The following is a 19,385-nucleotide window of genomic DNA, read 5'->3' on the forward strand; positions in this document are numbered from 1 at the left end:
GGTTGGAGGCTGGAACACAATTATTTGTTTGTTTGATCCTGGTTGTTGCAAATTTCACCCTTCTGCATCTGTGGAGTAAGTGGTCTTCCAAGAGAATTCTCTCTGGGGGAAAGACAGGCAGTTTTTTCACCACCACTCTTCCCCAGTGGTTCTATTAGGGAAAGGCAGTTTTAACTTGTGTTTGAGGATTACTGAGAATGAGTGGAATTGGTGCCTCTTTGATCATATTGTTTTCCTGGAAATGGAAGTTCCCATTTTTATATCTGCAGACCCTTGGGTGTCAACGCAGTTTTCCCAGGTCTAGTAGGTTATGTTCTATAAACTTAGAAAGCAGTTGTGTATCACAAGTCAGAGGCCAGTTAACCAAAGAATGTGGCTTTATTTAGACTAGTACTAAATAAAAGTGCAACTAAGATATGAGATCTCTCTCAGTTTCATGGGACCAACATGGCTACGCACTGCAAACTGCATTTAGTTATTTTATGGATACAAGGAAAATGGGATTTTATATAATTTCTTTCCTAAATCACAATATTTTATTTCTCAGGTCTCAAAACCCATGCCTTTGGGAAGGACAAGTAAATGTAAAAACATACAAGAAGCAGATCTTGGTCAGTTCAACTGCTCTGCTATTACTGCGCCAAATAATCAACAACCAAAAATCACCAGGAGACACTCTTTAACAAAAGATAAGGTTAGAATGTAACAGCATTGCTGGCCAACTTTATATTCAAACCCTGTTAGAATGTTTCAGGTAACAAAGTAGAATTCTAGTGTGCAATGAATGGGAGGCTTAAAAAAATCCACTTCAAATTGATCTGCTGCATATTTACTTCTAGATTTATAGATTTTTAAAGTTCATATTTTTAAATAGCTAAATTACAGATTTATAAAAATATAGAGAACATTATATGCATGAAAAAATCAGTGACTGGGATGCCATGTGGTTTGAAAATTATGGCTTCGTTTGTAAAAGTGAAATCTTTTCTCTAGATTTAGTTTTTAATTCACATGACTTTGTTTTGTTGGCCTCCCGCCTCGTGCTATCCTCCAAGTTTGCTTCTGGCTGAAATCACAGGCGTGGTAATGCTGGCAAAGAGAGCAGGCAAGTCAGCATTAGTGCCATTTGGTGGATCAGTTGGCAGGGTGTGCTACAAGAGTAGTACAGCCAACACAGTCCCCCTGGAGACTGAGAATATGGCTTCTATGATGCACTCAGCCTCCAGTTGCCCAAAGGCTTGGGAGTCACAGTTCAGCCCCTTAACATGGTCCTTCTTGATGGTGGCACAACATTCTGAAGACCTGCCAAACTAACAAAAATGTTCATTAACACTGAAGCTCCTTCCTTTGTCATGCTCTGTTCTATAGTATTTCACAAAAAAGCATTTTCTTTTTAAAAATGTCAGAGCTCTGCAGAGGAAAGGAAATCTGTAATCCATGTTCTGTATATGCATTATTGCTAATAATGTGTGACAGAGGCTTTGGTTTGGTATTCATGTTCTCTATTTAGAATATTCTTTTTGTAAGTCTCCTTATTGTATGTAGCATCCAGCAGAATATTAGAATATGTCAGAATACCAATGCTGAATGACTTAAACAATTCCTGAATGTATATGAAACTACTAATAATATTGACAGAAGCATAAAACTCTGTAGGTAGTTTCAGTCAGTGAATTATGAATCAAACTATAAATCTGATTTTTAAAACCTTTTTTAAATACAGGATTCATTTAAAATTAGTATTCCAAGTCTAGACAAAACCCTCTAATAGATTATAGGAAGCAACTTTGTTTTCCCAGGTATATACAAAATAACCGAATAAATCTGTCCCATCTCTAATTTGTGTGGTTCCGTGATTCAAAAATCCTTGTGCTTTTTTCCCTTTTGGACCATACATCACTTTGTCTTTCTGAATAACTTGATTAAGAGATGTTAAATATCCTTTCTCTGCACTGAATCTATCTATCTGAAACATGAATTGCCAATTCCAAGTCTGTTTGTATTCTGTCTCTCTAGCACAGGATTTGAGAAGCCTATAACTGGAGCTCCAAGGGCACTTGGAAAAAATCCACTTTCAGCAGGAAGACATCCAAGCACTAGTTGCCAGTCCTAATGCTTTTATTCAGCAAACTAAACTTCCTAGTGTTAAGGACTTAATGAGCTCTGTTTTCATAATACTGTATCCTGAATTCTAGTAGGAATTAGTAACAATAGTGAATTAGTTCCTTTTAACAACTTGTAGAAATTAAACAAACCTCAGTGGGGCAAGACGTTTTTCTCACTTGTGGTTGTTTTGTCTTTGTAATTTTTATTTCTTCTTTGCTAAATTGCACCATGACTTTCCAGTCTGAGGCCCCGAATTATGAAAACACAAGTCCATCCCTATGAAATAAAACATTTAGGAACATGTTTAAGTTTCATTGACTTCAATGGGACTTAAGCATGTGCTTAAAATTGAACACGTGCTCAAACACCCTTCCGGAGCAGGAATGTTTTCCTGAATTGGAGCCTTCAGCACATGCTTAAGGGTTCTGGTAAATCGGAGCGTAAACACAGAAAATGAACATTTAGAATGAAAAGAAGAGCAGTGGAGAAGGACCAAAGAAGACACATGAGACAAAACTAGTGAGAAGAGTGGTATAGTTAGGGCCCTACCAAACTCACGGCCATAAAAAATGCATCACAGACCGTGAAATATTATCTCCCCCCATGAAATTTGGTCTTTTGTGTGCATTTACCCTATACTATACAGATTTCACAGGGGAGAGCAGTGTTTCTCAAATTGAGGGTCCTGACTCAAAAGTGAGTTGCGGCATTGCCACCCTTCTGTGCTGCCTTCAGAGCTGGGTAGCTGGAGAGTGGAGGGCCCAGCTCTGCAAGGAGCAGTGCAGAAGTAAGGCACTGCCTTCAGAAGTAAGGGTGGCAGTACCATAGCATGCTATCCTTACTTCTGCGCTGCTGCTGGCCTTCAAAGCTGGGCTCCCGGCCAGCAGCTGCTGCTCTCCAGCTGCCAAGCTCTGAAGGCAATGCCGCCACCACCAGCAGCGCAGAAATAAGGGTAGTAGTACCTCAACCCCTTCTACAATAACCTTGCAATCCCCCACAACTCCGTTTTAGCTCAGGACCCCTACAATTACAACACTGTGACATTTCATATTTAAATAGCCGAAATCCTATGACTGTGAAATTGACCAAAATGGACCATGAATTTGGTAGGGCCCTAGGTATAGTGAAAACAAGGCAAAAAGATAGAAAGATAAAAGCACAGACATCCATAGTAATGGGAAAATTGGAGTCTGATCAATAACGCATTGAAGTGAATGAAAGGATTTCCATTGACTTAACTGGACTTTGGACACACCCCGAATATATATATATAAAGGAAAATGAAATTAAGTATAAAGATAAAAATAGATGGACTAGAAGTTTTTCATTGAAACTTAGCTACAAGAAGGTAGACAGAAAGGAAAAAAGAGCTGAGAATATAAATAGACATTTCTTAACCAGATGCCAGTTTTGATTAGATTTTTATCTATGACAGTATTTTTCTGGGATTGCAAGTTTTCCTCTTCTTAAATTTGAAATAATCCAACTATAGATAATATAACTATACATACAAGGTCAATATAAAAGTAGAATTGGTATAAAAATATATAATAAAGATACATAGACCATCCTTTACATTCATTTATGGTGCTGCAGTAGTAGAGTTGTCAATACAGAAAAGGTGAATCTAATGGATGGCAACATTTTCAAACTTCGGTATTTAAAACATGCTAAATATGGCGCAGGTGGGACTGGAAGAACCGAAGTGCCACCCCTTGAACTCCCATCCACAGCACCCATCCCTGTAATTGCCTAAATCGCCATCTAGAAAACATAGTTCAGCTTACTTCCAGCAGTTCCCAGGCCTGCACAAGCAACACCCAGCACTGGAACTTGTCTCAACCAAAATCAGCCCTGATTTCTTCCTGTGACCACTATCATTCGTTCCTTTGCAGCCACAAAAGATTGTGAGAGTAGAGTAATGACAAGAATTCAAACTAAGCTACCACAATAATTTATTATTATACTGGGTGTTCCAGGGCAAGAGAATATTAAAGAAAATAGAAAAACTTTGGCATTGCCATTCACTCTACATTAATATGAAGCGCATGAGAGAGGGCGTAGTCCACACCTCTGTTGTTGGGTTGGAGACAGTTGTCTGCATGGTTGCGATAGTAAGGGAAGAAGTACATGCAGTAGTGCTGGCTGGAGAAAGTCTGTGAATCCTTTTTACTAATTTTGAAGTAATAAAAAGTTTGTTGAAATGACCTTTTTTGATACCTTTTTCTTGTTCATTTTTATTAAGGATTTTTTTAATATAATAGTATTTCTCAGTTATAAAAAAAATTCAATATATTTCAAAATCTTAAATCAGAATTCTTGTATGAACAAGACAGCCTAGGTCCCATGAAAATTACAATGATTAGAAATCTTGTTATAGATCTGGGAGTGCTATTTCTTTGTTAGCAGCAAAATGTATAATCAGTCCAACTAAACTAACAGTCCAAGTTTACAAGCAGAATGTAGAATCTTTACCATCCACAGCGGAAGCTATAGTGTCACAAATTTGATATGATTTGTCTCAAGAAGCATTGATCTCACTAATTATGTAACATCTCTTTCTGCCCAGTGTACAGATCTACATTTAAGAACCAGATTATCTAAAGAATTTAGGAGATCAAGTCTATACATTATAAGTTCTTCGAGGCAGGGGACTATTGTTTTGTTTTGTGTTTGTACAGTGCCTAGTACAGTGGGGTCCTGATTTATGAATGGGGCTCCTAGGTGCTAACACAATACAAACAAATAAATTAATTAATAATAATTGCATAGCTAGATGATAAATTAAAATATTGGGTTTTATTTTGTTTTGAAAGTGTCATAAGTTATATTTACTTCTACTTAATGATATCTGACTGTCTTTAGATTCACTAGTATATTTTTTCTGTTTCTCTCCCATGCCCCTTTGAAATAATAATGTGGCAATTTCCAGAATCAGTTAAATCATGAAAGAAGTCTTGCCAGGAAATCCTCCTCTGGGGAAGAGGAGAGAAGTCCAGTTATCATGCATGAAAAAAGAAAGCTTGAAGTAGAAGGTGGTTCTGGAGTTTTGTATTCTGAGGCCATAAATACAGCTACTGTATCCACAGCAAATGGAAGTCAGACTGAAGGCAGTGAAAAAGAAGTCAGCCGTTCAGAAAGTAGCGTTGATGCAGACAGCGAAGCCTCAGAAGGTGAAAGTGCTGCTAAGCAAGCAGTTACTGGTAGATCCAGTAACGCATCTGGTTTGCACGTTGACGGGCTTAACCACTTGGTAAACATTAGACTGCCACACAACAAACCAAGTGACAGTAATAATGAGATGATCACCAGTGCCATATCCAAGCTCAGCTTCAACAGTATTGTCAATGAAAGCGAAGAACCCATCAGTGGGGATCCATCATTAAGTTTGTCAAACAATTCCATGTTTTCAGTGGAAAAGTCCCCTTTGTCCCAAAGCCCTCAAAATGCTTTTCAGACTCTTTCTCAAAGTTATATAACTAGCTCTAAAGAATGTTCTGTTCAATCCTGCCTCTACCAGTTTACATCTGTGGAGCTGTTAATGGGGAACAACAAGCTTTTATGTGAGAATTGTACAGAGAGGAAACAGAAGTATCAAAAGAAAACTCACAGCACAGGTAATGTGCTAATGTTGTGTATATGTGTTATTCATTTAAACAACTCTCTTTAACACGCTCAGGGGGTCTGCCCTGGGTCCAGTACTATGCAATATTTTCAGAAATGACTTGGATAATGGAGTGGAGAGTATGCTTATAAAATTGTGGATGACATGAAGTGGGGAGGGGTTGCTAGCACTTTGGTCAGGATTAGAATTCAAAACAACCTTGAAAATTGTAGAATGAAGTCTGAAATCAACAAGATAAAATTCAATAAAAAGTGTAAAATGCTTCACTTAGGAAGGGAAAAAAACAAATGTACAACGACCAAATGGGGAATAACTGACTCGGCAGTATTGCTACTGAAAAGGATCTAGGGGTTCAGGAAAAAGCTAATATCATTCTGGGTATATTAACAGGACTGTTCTATGTAAGACTGTGACATTTTGGGGTGCAATCCAGACCAGAGAGAAGTTATGTCACAGCCTGCACGGTAACCCTGAGTGCCTTAAATGGTCTGCTGTTGTGGTTCACTGCCCAGATACCAACAGCCAGCATACAAGTCTGCACTGAGTGTTTGTGTGCTATGGAGTTCTGGTTCAATGCTCTGACCCCAGCAGCCTGCCTATAGCACAACAGTTTTACCCTGGTCTCCACCACCCTTGGTTACCATCTGCTCGCTGTGTTGAAGCTCAGGGTGAAACTGTTGTGCTGTAGGTAGGCTGCTGGGGTCAGAGCACTGAACCAGAGCTACAGAGTGCACAGACACTCAGTGCTGGCTTGTGTGGCTTGTATGCTGGCTTTTGTTGTCTGGGCAGCATAGTTGCTAGGGGTCTTGCTGCAGCCCTTGCTTGAAGTAGTTTCCATCATATACAGGGTTTACAGTTTGGTTCAATGGCTAACAGCACCCCCACTATACAAATTGTTCCACCACCCTGTTGGGCAGTGAACCACAGCAACAGGGCATTTAAGGCACTCTGGGTTACCGGGCAGGTAGTTGCACAACCTCTCACTGTTTCTGGATTGCACCCCGGAATTTTACATTGGTGTAATCAAACAGGATCTTCACACAGCTTGTTATTTTAAGTGTGATTTACACTTTCAGAACTGGTAAAATAGTTTTAAGTAATTCTCAAGTGAGAAGATTGGGATGAATCAAGGGAAGGTTACAGTATCTCAGATTATAAACTTAGACTTGGACATGTGGACCTTTGTCCCTCCCAGCATCCTGCTGAATAGGCACATAAGAGTCCAACCATTTTGATCCTGCTGTAGAATCAGAACCTTAGTCTTGTCAACACCAGTATTTATGAATATAAGAACTAAATTCAAGACCAGTATTAAAATGCTCAGCTTTTACCACTGACATGTCAGTGTCTCTTCTGAGCAAGTGTCTGAGCCATTGATTGCTGATCTATAGAACAGAGGTGAATGGTGTTTCTTTGCTAATTTGTGTGATGAGAGATCATAATAGTGGCCAAGAGTGGGTAAGGTCATGTATTAAAATAATACAAAACAGAAAATGTTCTTCCTTTCACTGCCATTCCCACCAGAAATTCCACTTGTTTTCTTGGTGTTATGTTCCTAAATTCACTGAGTGAGTATCACATACAGAAAGTATTTTTGCTGGCTGTAAACAGTGAAACATGTTGAACTGATTAAAAAAAGAACATTAGAAACTAGATTTCTCTCTGTGCACGTGCCTTTCAATAGTTTTAAATATTCTGTGTGATCACTTTGATATTTATAAATTATTGAATTGTTTTATAATTCTTCTACTATGTGCTGCACAGAAAAGAAAACCGATGGCTTATACACTAATGCCCGGAAGCAACTGCTGATTTCTGCGGTTCCTGCCATTCTTGTTCTCCATCTGAAAAGATTCCACCAGGTAAAAGTAAAAAAATCTGTTCTTTTAAAATTCACTCATTGAAAGAACTTGTTGTAACAGACTGTCTGTACCTAGTAGAGATGTACAGAAGTGGCTTTCACACGGGGGTATGCTAAGGGTTTTTCGTAGAACTGCTGGTTTTTTCCCTCTTATTTAAGAAAGAAGGTACAGTGGCAGCAGCCTCCTGGATACTGCCATGTTATTCTGGCCATGTTAGTTGACTGCTGAAGAGAGACAGCAGTCTGCAGCATAGGGCTGTGGGTTTGAGCACTAGCTGCTAATACTGCATCTATTAATTCAGATCCCACTTGGGGCATATTGTTGGTTCATTCGATGAATGGGGGAGACAGTTTTGGGAGATGCCTCACTTCCCTCAGTAGACCACAGGAAAAGCCAGGTTGGAGATGTTGGGGGAGCCCCATGTGTGAAAGATGGAAACTGGGTTAAGGGGAGGCAGAGCTGGCCAAAACTCAGGATTCTCAGTTCTTGAGAAGTATCGGTATTTTGGAATTTGGTTTCATTACAAATTAGAACAAAACCAAATTTTATCAAAATCTCTTGCAAATCCCACAAATTTTGTTTCGGAAATATTAGACTCGCAATAGAGGTCTCCCTGCAGGATGACCATAACTCTTCATTAATAATTTTTGGCCACACCCAGGCCATTGGTGCTTTTCTTTGCTTCCCTGTGTTGTGTAACAGCATTCTGCTTTTCCAGTCTCCCCTCAGAGTGGCTTGATTCCAATTAAACTCCATATATTTCTTCCATCCTGCAATTCGTTGATTCCATATATGAGGCTCTTTGAACCACTCAAAAGGCCATTGCCCATTACTTAACAGATTAACCATTCTCTCTATGTATTGTATCCCATAAGTTTGCATCTGTACACATCGTATTGCTAGTACAGTTTTATTGTCAATCTCAGACACACCAAACAGATTTACATTTAGAGACGTTTTCAAGGCTTGGGCTTGTTTCAATTGGAGTTCCACAGTTCTTATTACTTGTTCTGATAATGCACCAAAATTTTGTGTCGTGTCTGTATAACCCCCAAAATCTTACTCAAAGCTGACATTTTCCCTTGTAACGTCTCAATATCAAATGAGTTTAAAGCTCCAGCACTAATACTACCTACAATATAGTCCCCCATACCTCTCATTTTGTATAGTCCCGTCTCCCTATTGTTGTTGCCACACTTGTAATAGAAGCAAGGCATATGGCATACACTCCGAATGTTGTGCACTTACGTTTACTTGCGCTCCTTCCAACCAGATTGTTTGATCCACAATAGTTGGGGCTTCGATTACTTCTCCCCTCCTATATGGGTGCTTGTCTGCCTTGATTCTTGGTGCAATCTTGTTTACTGGTATCTGATTAATAAACATAAATAAACAACCATATCCCCGAAAATATATTCCCCCATTAATTTTCCTAAAGCAGCTCAATCTTATCATTATGGAAGGATTTGCCGTTACACCATATTCTCATAATTTAAGAGCCATTGACTCATTCCATCCCACATGAGTATTAGCCAATTCTTGTTCATTAGTCACATCAAGGGTGATTACATCAAATCCCAAACTCCAAAAGATACAGTTCAGAGTACTCATATTCAGATTGTTCCCATCATAACTAAATCTAAACATTAGCTGACTTTCCTCCCCTTAGTATGTACAAATACTTCCATTGCTCTTCCAAATCTTTTGGCTTTAGATATTCCCATGTCACATTTTTGCCATCCATCATATTTCAAATTTTACCTCAAAAGCTCTGGATCCAAGGGAATGTAGTGCCTTTTCTTCATCCAGTGAAATTCTGTTCAAGTGTTGCTGAGAGAGAAATTCTTGAAAATTGTCATTCTTCAGGAAAATTTTGGCAATATGCAAAAATAACTGAACGCTGGCTGATGTGTGATAGAGAGTTGGTACAATTGTATATAATACAATGTTATTTCTTTTTAACTTTTAAAAATAAAAAATGTAGGAAATTGCATTAAAATGTTAATAGAATGCTTGACTTTGCAACCAAATTAACAGTTAAAAGTTAGGAAATTCCAGATTTATTGTTTCCTGTGCAACCTTAATTCTGTCCCCTTGTGTACATGCAGTATGATGGTGTTTAAGAATAAATACCATTTATTCACATTCTACTTTTTCTGTGGTACCCTGTCTCCATTGCACAGAATGGTCACACAAAGGGGCAGAATTCAGGTTGCACAGGAAGTCAAAATAACGTTTCTGTACCATAGGTTTTTTTTTTATGTAATGTTGAAGAGATGAATAGAAAATGTGTTTTATCCACATTCATTACAGATTTTGTATTCTGTTTTGTCTTAGATTATTTTAGTACTGAAGCAATACAGTTAGATTTAAAAGGCAGCTATGTAAAAATGTTTCTTTCATACTCTTATTTTCTCTTGAAGGCTGGTTTGAGTCTACGGAAAGTAAATAGACATGTGGATTTCCCACTGATTTTAGACTTAGCACCATTTTGTTCTGCTTCCTGCAAGGTACAGTATATTAAGAATACATTTTAGAGTCTTTATTTTAAAGCATTAATTTATTGTAGTGTAACTTTTGCAGCTATGGATACAAGTTAAACTCTGATTTTCACCCCAAAGAAATTACAAATGAATGTGTTCAAGCAGTAATCAAGGATCAGTTCTTTAACTGGTGTAAACTGGCATAGCTCCATTGAAATCAGTTGAGGAGGATCTGTCCCACTTAATGTTTTAAAATGAACACAGTAGCATTACAGCTAATTATCAGTGCTTCCAACAAAACTGGATTTAGTTATTGAACTCTGAATAACATAGTCTTCACTTCTTTCTCAAGTTACTTCAGCATTGCAAAACATACTTAACAAACTACAGTACTTATCACCTATTTGCTCCCTTTATTGTTGTAATATTTGAAATGTGTTAACATATATATTGTAAAAATCCACTATGAAATGATACAATTCATCTTTATTTTCTGTGATTTTGTGAATAAGAATGTTACAGATGGAGCAAGAGTTCTGTACACTCTTTATGGAATAGTGGAGCACAGTGGCTCAATGCGAGGCGGTCACTATGCAGCATATGTCAAAGTCAGAATACCTTCCAAGAAATTATTGGAGCACATTGCTAGCAATAAAAATGTTCAAGGTATGTCCGACAAACACTTCTCCCTTTGTAAGGAAACAAAATTGATCATTGGTACCACTCATCCAGTCACTGTACTGATATTGAGTAAACACTTTGGCCTTGAATCTTCTCATAATTTGCAGTGCCACACGAGTTGTTAATTTTTGTTTTAGTAAACCCAATATATAAACACTAATTTCTATGCCACCTACTCTCTACCTGTGGAATACCAAGTCATCTTCCTGTCTTCACTGAAGTCTCTCCTAAAGGCTCACTTCTTTCCCAGTGCCTTCAAGAAGTGAGTCAGTAACAGTTTTTAAAACAAGTTATTTCCTTCTCTGGGGTTCTTGTCTCTTCTGTGTCTCTTAGATTGAAAGTTATTTGAAACAGAAGCTGTTCCATTTTGAGTCTTATACTATGCTAGGCACAGTGTCAGTATGCAAAAAATACCAAATACTCTGGTTTAGTGTGAAAAGTAAGAAATACTATTTTATGGAGGATTGAAAATTTCTCCTGGTGACTCTACTGGAGTTCGAAGTGGCATCCTATGAAATAATGGAGGGAAGTAGAAGATGCCAGGAGCTCTGCCAAATAATGGCTGGGTGATTATTGGGTAGGAGAATTGGGCTGATGGGGGGTGGGGGGTGTCAGTCTGTACCTTTTTTTCATTTTAGAAAAAAAACTGCCAGTCCTTGCTAGCGATCATTTTATATTAGAAGCCAATCTAAAAAACTTAAGTCTCCACTAGTCACTTGGTTCTCTTTGAAAGTTCACGGGAGCCCAGTGGATCCTTGTAGTGTTTTTAAATTGCTATTAAATAACTGCTGAAATATTCCTTTTTCCGTCTCAGAATTGATCCTGTGTACTAGACATTATCAATGTAATTCAGAAAAACCGCAACGGAGGACAAGCTGCTTTTTGAGAAAAGACAGGGCAAAAAAAAAAAAAAAAGATATGACGGTTATCCAATGTAAATACCATTTTTGTGAATGACATAAAACAATGGTCATATTCTATATAAATATTACCTTTTACCTGCTCCTCCCATTATGACATTTTTCCAATACACATTTATTTGGTTACAAAGTAAAAAACAAAACAAAAAACTTCAACTTATTCAGTGTAAATTTAAGATAGAAACATATGTAATATTTGTTTATAAATCATGAATAACTGATGTGTTCAAAGGTATTTTCCCACCTCTTCTGTGAAGCACCAGTGTGTCATTTGATGGTAAAGGTATAAGCCGGTGAATAGTAACTCTTTGTATTTGCATTTCAGGTTTAAAGGAAACTGTGGGAGCATCAGCAGGACAGTGGGTGTATGTTAGTGATGTCCATGTACAGATGGTTCCAGAATCAAGAGTACTAAATTCACAAGCTTATCTGCTGTTTTATGAAAGAATATTGTAAGAGTGTTTACTGGTTTAATTTGAAAAATGGTAATGGTTATTTAGTCTATCTTACTTAAATGCTGCAGTGGTTGCAGTAACTGTAAATATTGTGCCTTAATCTGCCCTTTAATAGAAAACATACCATACTTTGACCCTGAACTTCAATCAAGCTGATTATCAACACCCCAACACTAGCTTAAAAATGTACATTTTGCCAAACATTAAAATTCCTGAACTCCCTGTATCAGCGAAAGAGAGAGTAAATGACACACAGGATGAAATCCTGGCCCTGTTGAAGTCAATGGGAGTTTTGCCATTGAATTCAGTGGAGGCAGGATCTCACCCATGATTTTAAACCAGTTAAGAATGAAAATGACATTGGTAATGTTAAGTGCCTGGAATCCCGATGGACAATAATAATGCAAAATTACTCATCTTCTGTGGGATTTAGTTCAGATCATACAAATTGCTGGGTTAGATATTTTGTCGTAAGATTTCTACAAACAAATTTGCATCATGGTATATTTCCAGACTTCTTATCTGGAAAGCAGTGCTTTCGGAATGGAATGATGACATTGGACAACATTGATTGGCTAATGCTGCAGTGTCATTTCCTGATGTACTACTGGGAAAACTTAAAAATATAGCATCTACCAGTTCATGCTTCCTGATGGCAAATAGAATATTTAGGGTTTGGATTCTCTCAAAAACCCAGTTAGGTTTGATACATTTGCTCTGAGCCATCTCTGAATGGCATTATTATAGGAATTTTCTACCCTCTTAGTACCTGTGGAATAACCTTGCTGTAAGTCTACTGATTTAATATATAGCCATTGTATTTATTCAAATAGTTCTGTATTTTAGTAAAAACTCAAAACTGCTATACATTGGTTGTGATTACACATGTACAGTACATAGTGAGCTTGTGTATATATATACAGAGTTATTCAAGCACAACTGGGTAATTCTATTACTAATTATTGGTTCTAAAAACAAATTTGTTCGTCTGTTGCTGATTACTTTTCTCACAGAAGTAATAAATGACAAATTATTTTTGCAGTGTGTGAGAGTTGGACAGTAGATGACAAATTCTGCCCTCAAATAGGTACAAGCAACAACCTTTGAAGTCAGTGGAGAAGGTGAGGAGGTCCATTGGCAGAATTTGTCCCTAATACTGTAGCTGCCTAGGGTATTGTGTCTGCCATAATGTCAGCACTTATTTTTCTTGTCAGCCCCATTATTTCTGTCCAAAATGTAGTAGACTATCATTTCTGTCAGTCTTCGGCCTTATAATTAAACGGGCTATTTTAATTTTTAGGTAATCTGATAATTTATTGAAGTTAGCTTAACTCATAACTAATTTCTGTTTAGCTTGCAACCCATCTGTCACAACTGCCGATTTATTTGGTAAATAAAAAGCTTTGTGTTTGTTTCTGTTTACTGTTTCAACAGTAGAAACATTTAGTTTCATGGTGAAAATTAAGTGCCAGTCCTCCTCACCCCAGCATTCCCTACTGCAGAACTCTGAACTTCCAGTGCTGCAATTAAAGCAGCCTGCAGCTTACTGATAGCCAAATCCCACCTCTTACCCCAGGGATTCAAGGTGTGAAAAGCGGCAGGAGCTACCATAGTTAACTAGCTCAGAAGTAAGGAGCAGAGGCTGCACAGGGGGACTCCATATTCCACATGCTGCAGCACAGTGTTCCATGGCAGCACATGCTGCCATGTAGCTCCACCTGGCAAAACTCCAATGTGGGAGGGCAGGAGGTAAGCAAGCATAAATGTCTTAGAGCCTGTGGGCTCTATAGCAGATACAGGGGAGCTAATGGCTAGTTGCAGCTAGTTGGTCATACCTTTGCTTAGAAGAAGTTGAGGTTACAGCAGGGTTAGCTAATATATGTTGGCTAACCCAGACATTTCCCCCAGAGTAGATTCAAATTAATGCCTCTTCCCTCAGTTTAGCTGGTCTCGGTCAAGCCTTGTGGGAGCCTAAGGGTCAACCTCAACTACCTAAGTGAGGTAAAAAGTCTTGACCTTGGTCTACACTAGGGAAAAGGTCATGGGGAGGTTGGAGTTAACTAACATATTAGTTACCTTGACCTCTTTTCCTAATCTAGATAAAGCCACACAGGATGCAGAGAGGTGTTCTTTTCTCTCTCTTTTTTTTTTTTTCCTTCTGTTTCTATGTAGTTAGTTGAAACTCATAAGATTAATGTGGATGTGACTCTCAACAAACAAAACACGTCACCGGAATGCTGACAGAGAAGTTTCACCACTGTGACAGAATCTGCTCCACAGAACACCAATGGTCCAGTATTAGAACGACTGAATTTACGTACATAAATCTCTGTTAACTGGCCAGATGTTCAGCCTAGCACTATTCTGTGGGATGCAAGACTGAAGGATCCAACAGCAGAGATTTTCTTGGCCCCAGTCAGCCCCAAGGAGATCACTTTGCATGAGGTCATGGAGTCCTCACAGAGCTGGCCTCTGCTCCTCTCCAATCAGTTTGCACCCACTGGGTGGCCTGTCTAAATTCTGTCCCCAAGGCAGTAGAAATGCCTGGGTTCTTCTGTCAGCGATCCTGCTGCAGCCGTGGCAGAAGAGGGACAACTTGCCCATTCGGGCTCAGGCACACATTTCCTTGCTTTTATGCTGCTTTATAGGCTTGTCAGCAAGAAAGATGCAAAAAAAATAAAGTGAAATGATGTGAAAACAGAATCTAATCCTAATATAAGTAGTACATCTATCCAAGATGCTTATTACTCTCCCTGCTGGAGTTCTGGTATTGGCAGTAAAAGCGACATGAGCTAAAACACAAAAAACACTAGCAGTGTGTGGCAGAAGCTACAGCAAATATGGAGCAAAAATTAATTTGAAACTTCAGAAAACATACTCTGCAATGGATTTATAGCTTTATATGGAGAATTTATTTTGGTAAAATGAGACCACAGACTGAAGCCACAGACTTCAAGCCTTATGCCTCCTTCAGTAACTTTTTAACTACTTAGGGCAATAGTTTTCCCACAGTAAACCTTACTCTGTTTCTTACTCCAAACAAAAGTCTATTAATAGCTCCACAGCTATACACGTTCTGCATCAGGAATTGAGAGAGAAGATGACACAGACTTCCAAAGGTTCTAGTCACGTAGTATCCCATACTTGCTAAGATTTGAAACATTTTTCTAAGGACATTTTTTTCAGATAAACTGGATAATCTGGGAGCTACTAGGTTCCTCCAGCTGCCTCAGGATTCTGTGTGCATTCTGTTGCATGTTAGTTAGGCTAGTGTGAAAATGCTCCTGCCTTTTCCTACCTACCACTTTGTGCTGTCTCATGAGGTTGCAACTGATGCATTTTCAAAGCCCCCAAAGATTCAGCATTTGGATAAGCATCCTAGAACAATTTTTATAGTGGGGGGTTCTGAAGGCAGAAACCATGTATTTGGGTTATTACTACTTCAAGCCAAGGGGTGCTTCTGCACCCCAAGTTCCCACACCTATATACTTTTCCAAAATAATGAAGTCTCCCTCCAGGGCCTATGGTCCTCCTCCATGTAACCAAACTTTCAAGGGTAGATCATAACTATGCCTTACTGTTATATTCTTGCAGATACAAGAGGAAATATAGCCTGCTACTGCACCTGGTTTTGTCAGGGGCAGGATTCCTCTGCAGTCTTTGTAGGGGAACAGTCCTCTTCCATCTGTCCCATCTTACCCTTTCCCATTCCTCCTTGCGATGTCTCCTCCTCCTCTCACTCTGACACCAATGTTTCCCCCCCTTACCCCTACTTTTGGTTATCCCTGCTGTTCTCCCAGCCTCTGGAATTTGTCTGTCAGTCACCCCTCTTTTATCTCTTCTCACTACCATCCAAATTTCTTGATCTACTGGAGCCTTTGATAGGGTGCTCAACTTACAGACCTGCTACTCATACTGCCTTTCTGTGGAATGCAATATGGGTTGCAGAAAGGCCTGAGAAGATAGAGAAGCAAGTAATGGCCACTGAGCAACTCATTTGCTGGCCAGCTGCAGGAACTTGATGGTGTGGAGGAATCCCAGCATGTGGGACAGGCAAAAAGTTCTGCCCAAAATGGGACTGCTGGCAGGTCTGACTGTGTGTGCATGGTAACTACCTTCTAAACAGGGATACAGTCCCTATATTTTGCAAAAATTGGTTACCACTGACTACCTCCAGAATTTTTAATCCTGTTTTTTTCCCATAAAGTAAACCTATTTTTTCTTCCCAAATGTCCCTGTTTGTGGATTTCAAATGTTGGCAAGTATAACAATGTTTTATGAAGTCATCAGAAGTTTGAGATGTCTTGTATATCTTTGTCATCATTTTCTTCTCCTATGGACTTTATATTCAAATAATACTACAAACTGACATTTTAAATGCTAAAGCGGTTAATGTGCCTATGTCTACTAGAGAAAAAAACTCTAATTGCTCAAATAAGATTTTAACAACAGAAACTAAGCTGTTGAAACTATTAAAAACTTATTTCTGAAAAGGAAATCCCACCTGGAATGATGTGTAGAGGATGGGGAGGGCAGATGGAGGAGACCTACAGCAAATGTAAAGATTAGAAAACAGGTGTTTGGATATTTAACAATTTACCACGCAGTTGTGCAATGGTCTCATGAAACAGCTTTTTGTTGATATAGCAGTAGCTGTGAAATACATTTTTCACCAGCTGGTAGTTGATTTCTAGACATGCTTCTTGCCATATCTAAGTTTGTACATAGTTTTATAAATCTATACAAAAGGGACAATATCAAGTTGCAATCTAAACAGCTTTTAAGATGTGGTTAAGTAGTTTGTTACTGCATCTGAATCTCCCTGTCTATTTTTGTGGTTTTGCAATGACATTTTCACACGTTTAAAAAAAAAAAATTCTTTCCCCTGTTGCTGTGTAAAAGACTCAGACAAACAATGGGAAACTGAAAGTGCTGTTAAGTGGATAAAATAAACAAAAAAATCTCTACTTTTTTTCAATTATAGTAATTTTAGGTGGCAATTGTTACAATAGTAGATAAGACCATGTTCAGAAAGCAGTGTAATTTTTAAATTGATGGTGTCCCTATAAGAGCAATTATTTTCTTTGCACAATATTTTGAAAAAGAAAAAAAAAAAAAAACTAAGAATTTACTTTGTACATGCAATAAATTAGCCTAATTATAACTGTATTTTTACACTTGGGATGACAACTTGTATATAAATTGTCAATGGAAATAAGTATTGATAATAGAACAGAAATACAATAATATATTCTAATTAAGAATGTTTCTTCCATTTATTGCAACTTCATATTTTTATTCCATTATGTTTGTAATACAAAATATTGTTTTTTAAAGAAAAATTACTGCACATCCTGCTTATGAAAGCATTTATTTTGATTACATTTATTTTTGGAGACTCTTACATGAAATCATAGTGCATATTTATAACCCCATTGTTTACAGTTGTATTAAACTCTGGTTTCTGAATTGTGTAACCTGAAATTGCAATGAGCTCTATGTGCTATTCCTGGGGGAATTCTTTGCCACTGCGCATGCGTAGAATTTGTGTACCCCACAGATTTCTTTGCTTCCCTGCAGAAAAATGACTTTCTGATGGGGGAAGAAAAGGGAAGCCATAAGAGCGGTCATGCAACTCTCCCCAGCAGTATGTTTTGGGTGCCCAGGGCAGCCGTCAGAGAGGTAAATCACTGTGGACAGGGGGTGGGACTGGGGAAGACACGGCTGGTGGCTCTGACCCTGCACTGGGCTCGGCTGATAGTCCCGACTGGGCTAGACAGGATGGGACTTCCTTTTCCCCCTGCACAGCATCTGTGTCAGACCCACACCCAGATTTCTCCCCTGGCTGCAAGCTCTGCCAACCGCCCCCCCCTCCTGCACCCATCGCTCCTCAGCTGCAGGAGAAGGGATCACTGTACAGGGAGCTGTTCCCACATCCGCCCAACCCCCGTGTATCCAGACCCCCTCATACCCAGATCCTCCTGCCAAGCCTTACTCCACCCACCCTACTGAGCCTCAACCACCTTCACCTGGACCACCCTGCAGAGTCCCATTACCTTTGCACCCATAACCTTCCAACAAGCCCCTGTGCATCCAGATCCCCCCTGCACTCAGATCCCTCACTGAGCTGCCCACACCCAGATTTCCCCACACAGAACCTTCTCAACCCACACCTGGATCCTCTCCACACTTGGATCCTGCCTTGCTGAGTCTGCCTGTCCACACCTGGTGCACCTGGCACGGAGGGGCAGAGCCCTGGGTGTTCTGGGGCAGGCCCAGTCCTTGCGGTGTGTCAGTGTCGGGTGCAGCCTCACTGCTGTGTCCGTGTACCGGGGGGGGGGGAGGGAGCGGCACAGTGATCTCCCACCTCTGTGCAGCCAGTGGCCTGTGCTCCCCAATGCCATGCTGGAGCCTCCACATTTATTTGGCAAATAAAATTTTCAGAATTTTAAAATATTGTGTGCAGAATTTTTTATTTTTTGGCGCAGAATGCCCTCAGGAGTAATGTACAGTCAGACCCTGTACCTATGCAGAGCTCATTACAGCATTGGGACATTAATTCCCTAATTAACTATTCTGCAAAGGAAGGTCCAATCATACAAACACTTATGCATGGGAATAGCCCAATTACATTCAAATTACTCATCCCTGTAAGTGCTTGCAGAATCATGGATCTAAGCAATCAAAAACCTGTGACATACTAATTCTTTAATTATTTGCAATAAACAGGAAATAAATCAATATGTATTTAAATGCTGATTGTTATTCCTTCTCCCTTCTCTTCACCCATTTTGGCTCAATACCAGTACTCTTACTCTTGCATCTATCAAGTATTTCTATGATCAAAAGGGTTAATTTTAGATTTATATTGCAATGTTAAAATGCTTCTTTCTTTTACAGTTTTGTTTGTAGACTGACAATACCAAATCTTACTGCTAAAGAAAATAAGGACTTAACTTCAGGCTGGACATTAAAAATCAGTTTTTACATTTCACTTTCTTCTCTTCTCTCTGTTTTTATATCACTTGGCAATATCTTAAGTACCTTCACAATGTAATTTTTTTTACAGAATAAAGATACCACTTGTTTCATACCCATCTTGTTTTTTGCATCTGCGATGTATGCTGTGTACTTAAATATGTGAATAAAATATCTGAACATTTGTAGAACTTACTAAATTGCCTAACTTTAAGATATGTGGTATACCTGACTCTCCACAAATCTTCAGTTTTCATTTTTGGTTAAAGAAAGAA

The 19,385-nt window shown here is 38.9% G+C and overlaps 1 protein-coding gene across 7 annotated transcripts in view; it reads left to right on the top strand.

Annotated features, from left to right (window-relative positions):
* USP45 (ubiquitin specific peptidase 45) overlaps positions 1-18,873 on the top strand; it is a 105,533-nt gene extending 86,660 nt beyond the window's left edge. For 6 of the 7 annotated variants that reach the window (XM_054022468.1, XM_054022466.1, XM_054022469.1 and 3 more), the window contains 6 exons: positions 548-694; positions 5,039-5,723; positions 7,496-7,593; positions 10,017-10,103; positions 10,589-10,742; positions 12,003-18,873. In XM_054022468.1, coding sequence (XP_053878443.1) covers positions 548-694; positions 5,039-5,723; positions 7,496-7,593; positions 10,017-10,103; positions 10,589-10,742; positions 12,003-12,133 — 1,302 coding nt within the window. In that variant the 3' untranslated portion in view covers positions 12,134-18,873. Of the gene's footprint in view, positions 1-547; positions 695-5,038; positions 5,724-7,495; positions 7,594-10,016; positions 10,104-10,588; positions 10,743-12,002 lie in introns of those variants that run through there. The other variant, XM_054022472.1, reaches the window with a different exon arrangement.
* Positions 18,874-19,385: the final 512 nt, after the last annotated feature.

The sequence above is a fragment of the Malaclemys terrapin genome, chromosome 3 (assembly GCF_027887155.1).
Source record: "Malaclemys terrapin pileata isolate rMalTer1 chromosome 3, rMalTer1.hap1, whole genome shotgun sequence".
Classification (NCBI taxonomy): Eukaryota; Metazoa; Chordata; order Testudines; family Emydidae; genus Malaclemys; species Malaclemys terrapin.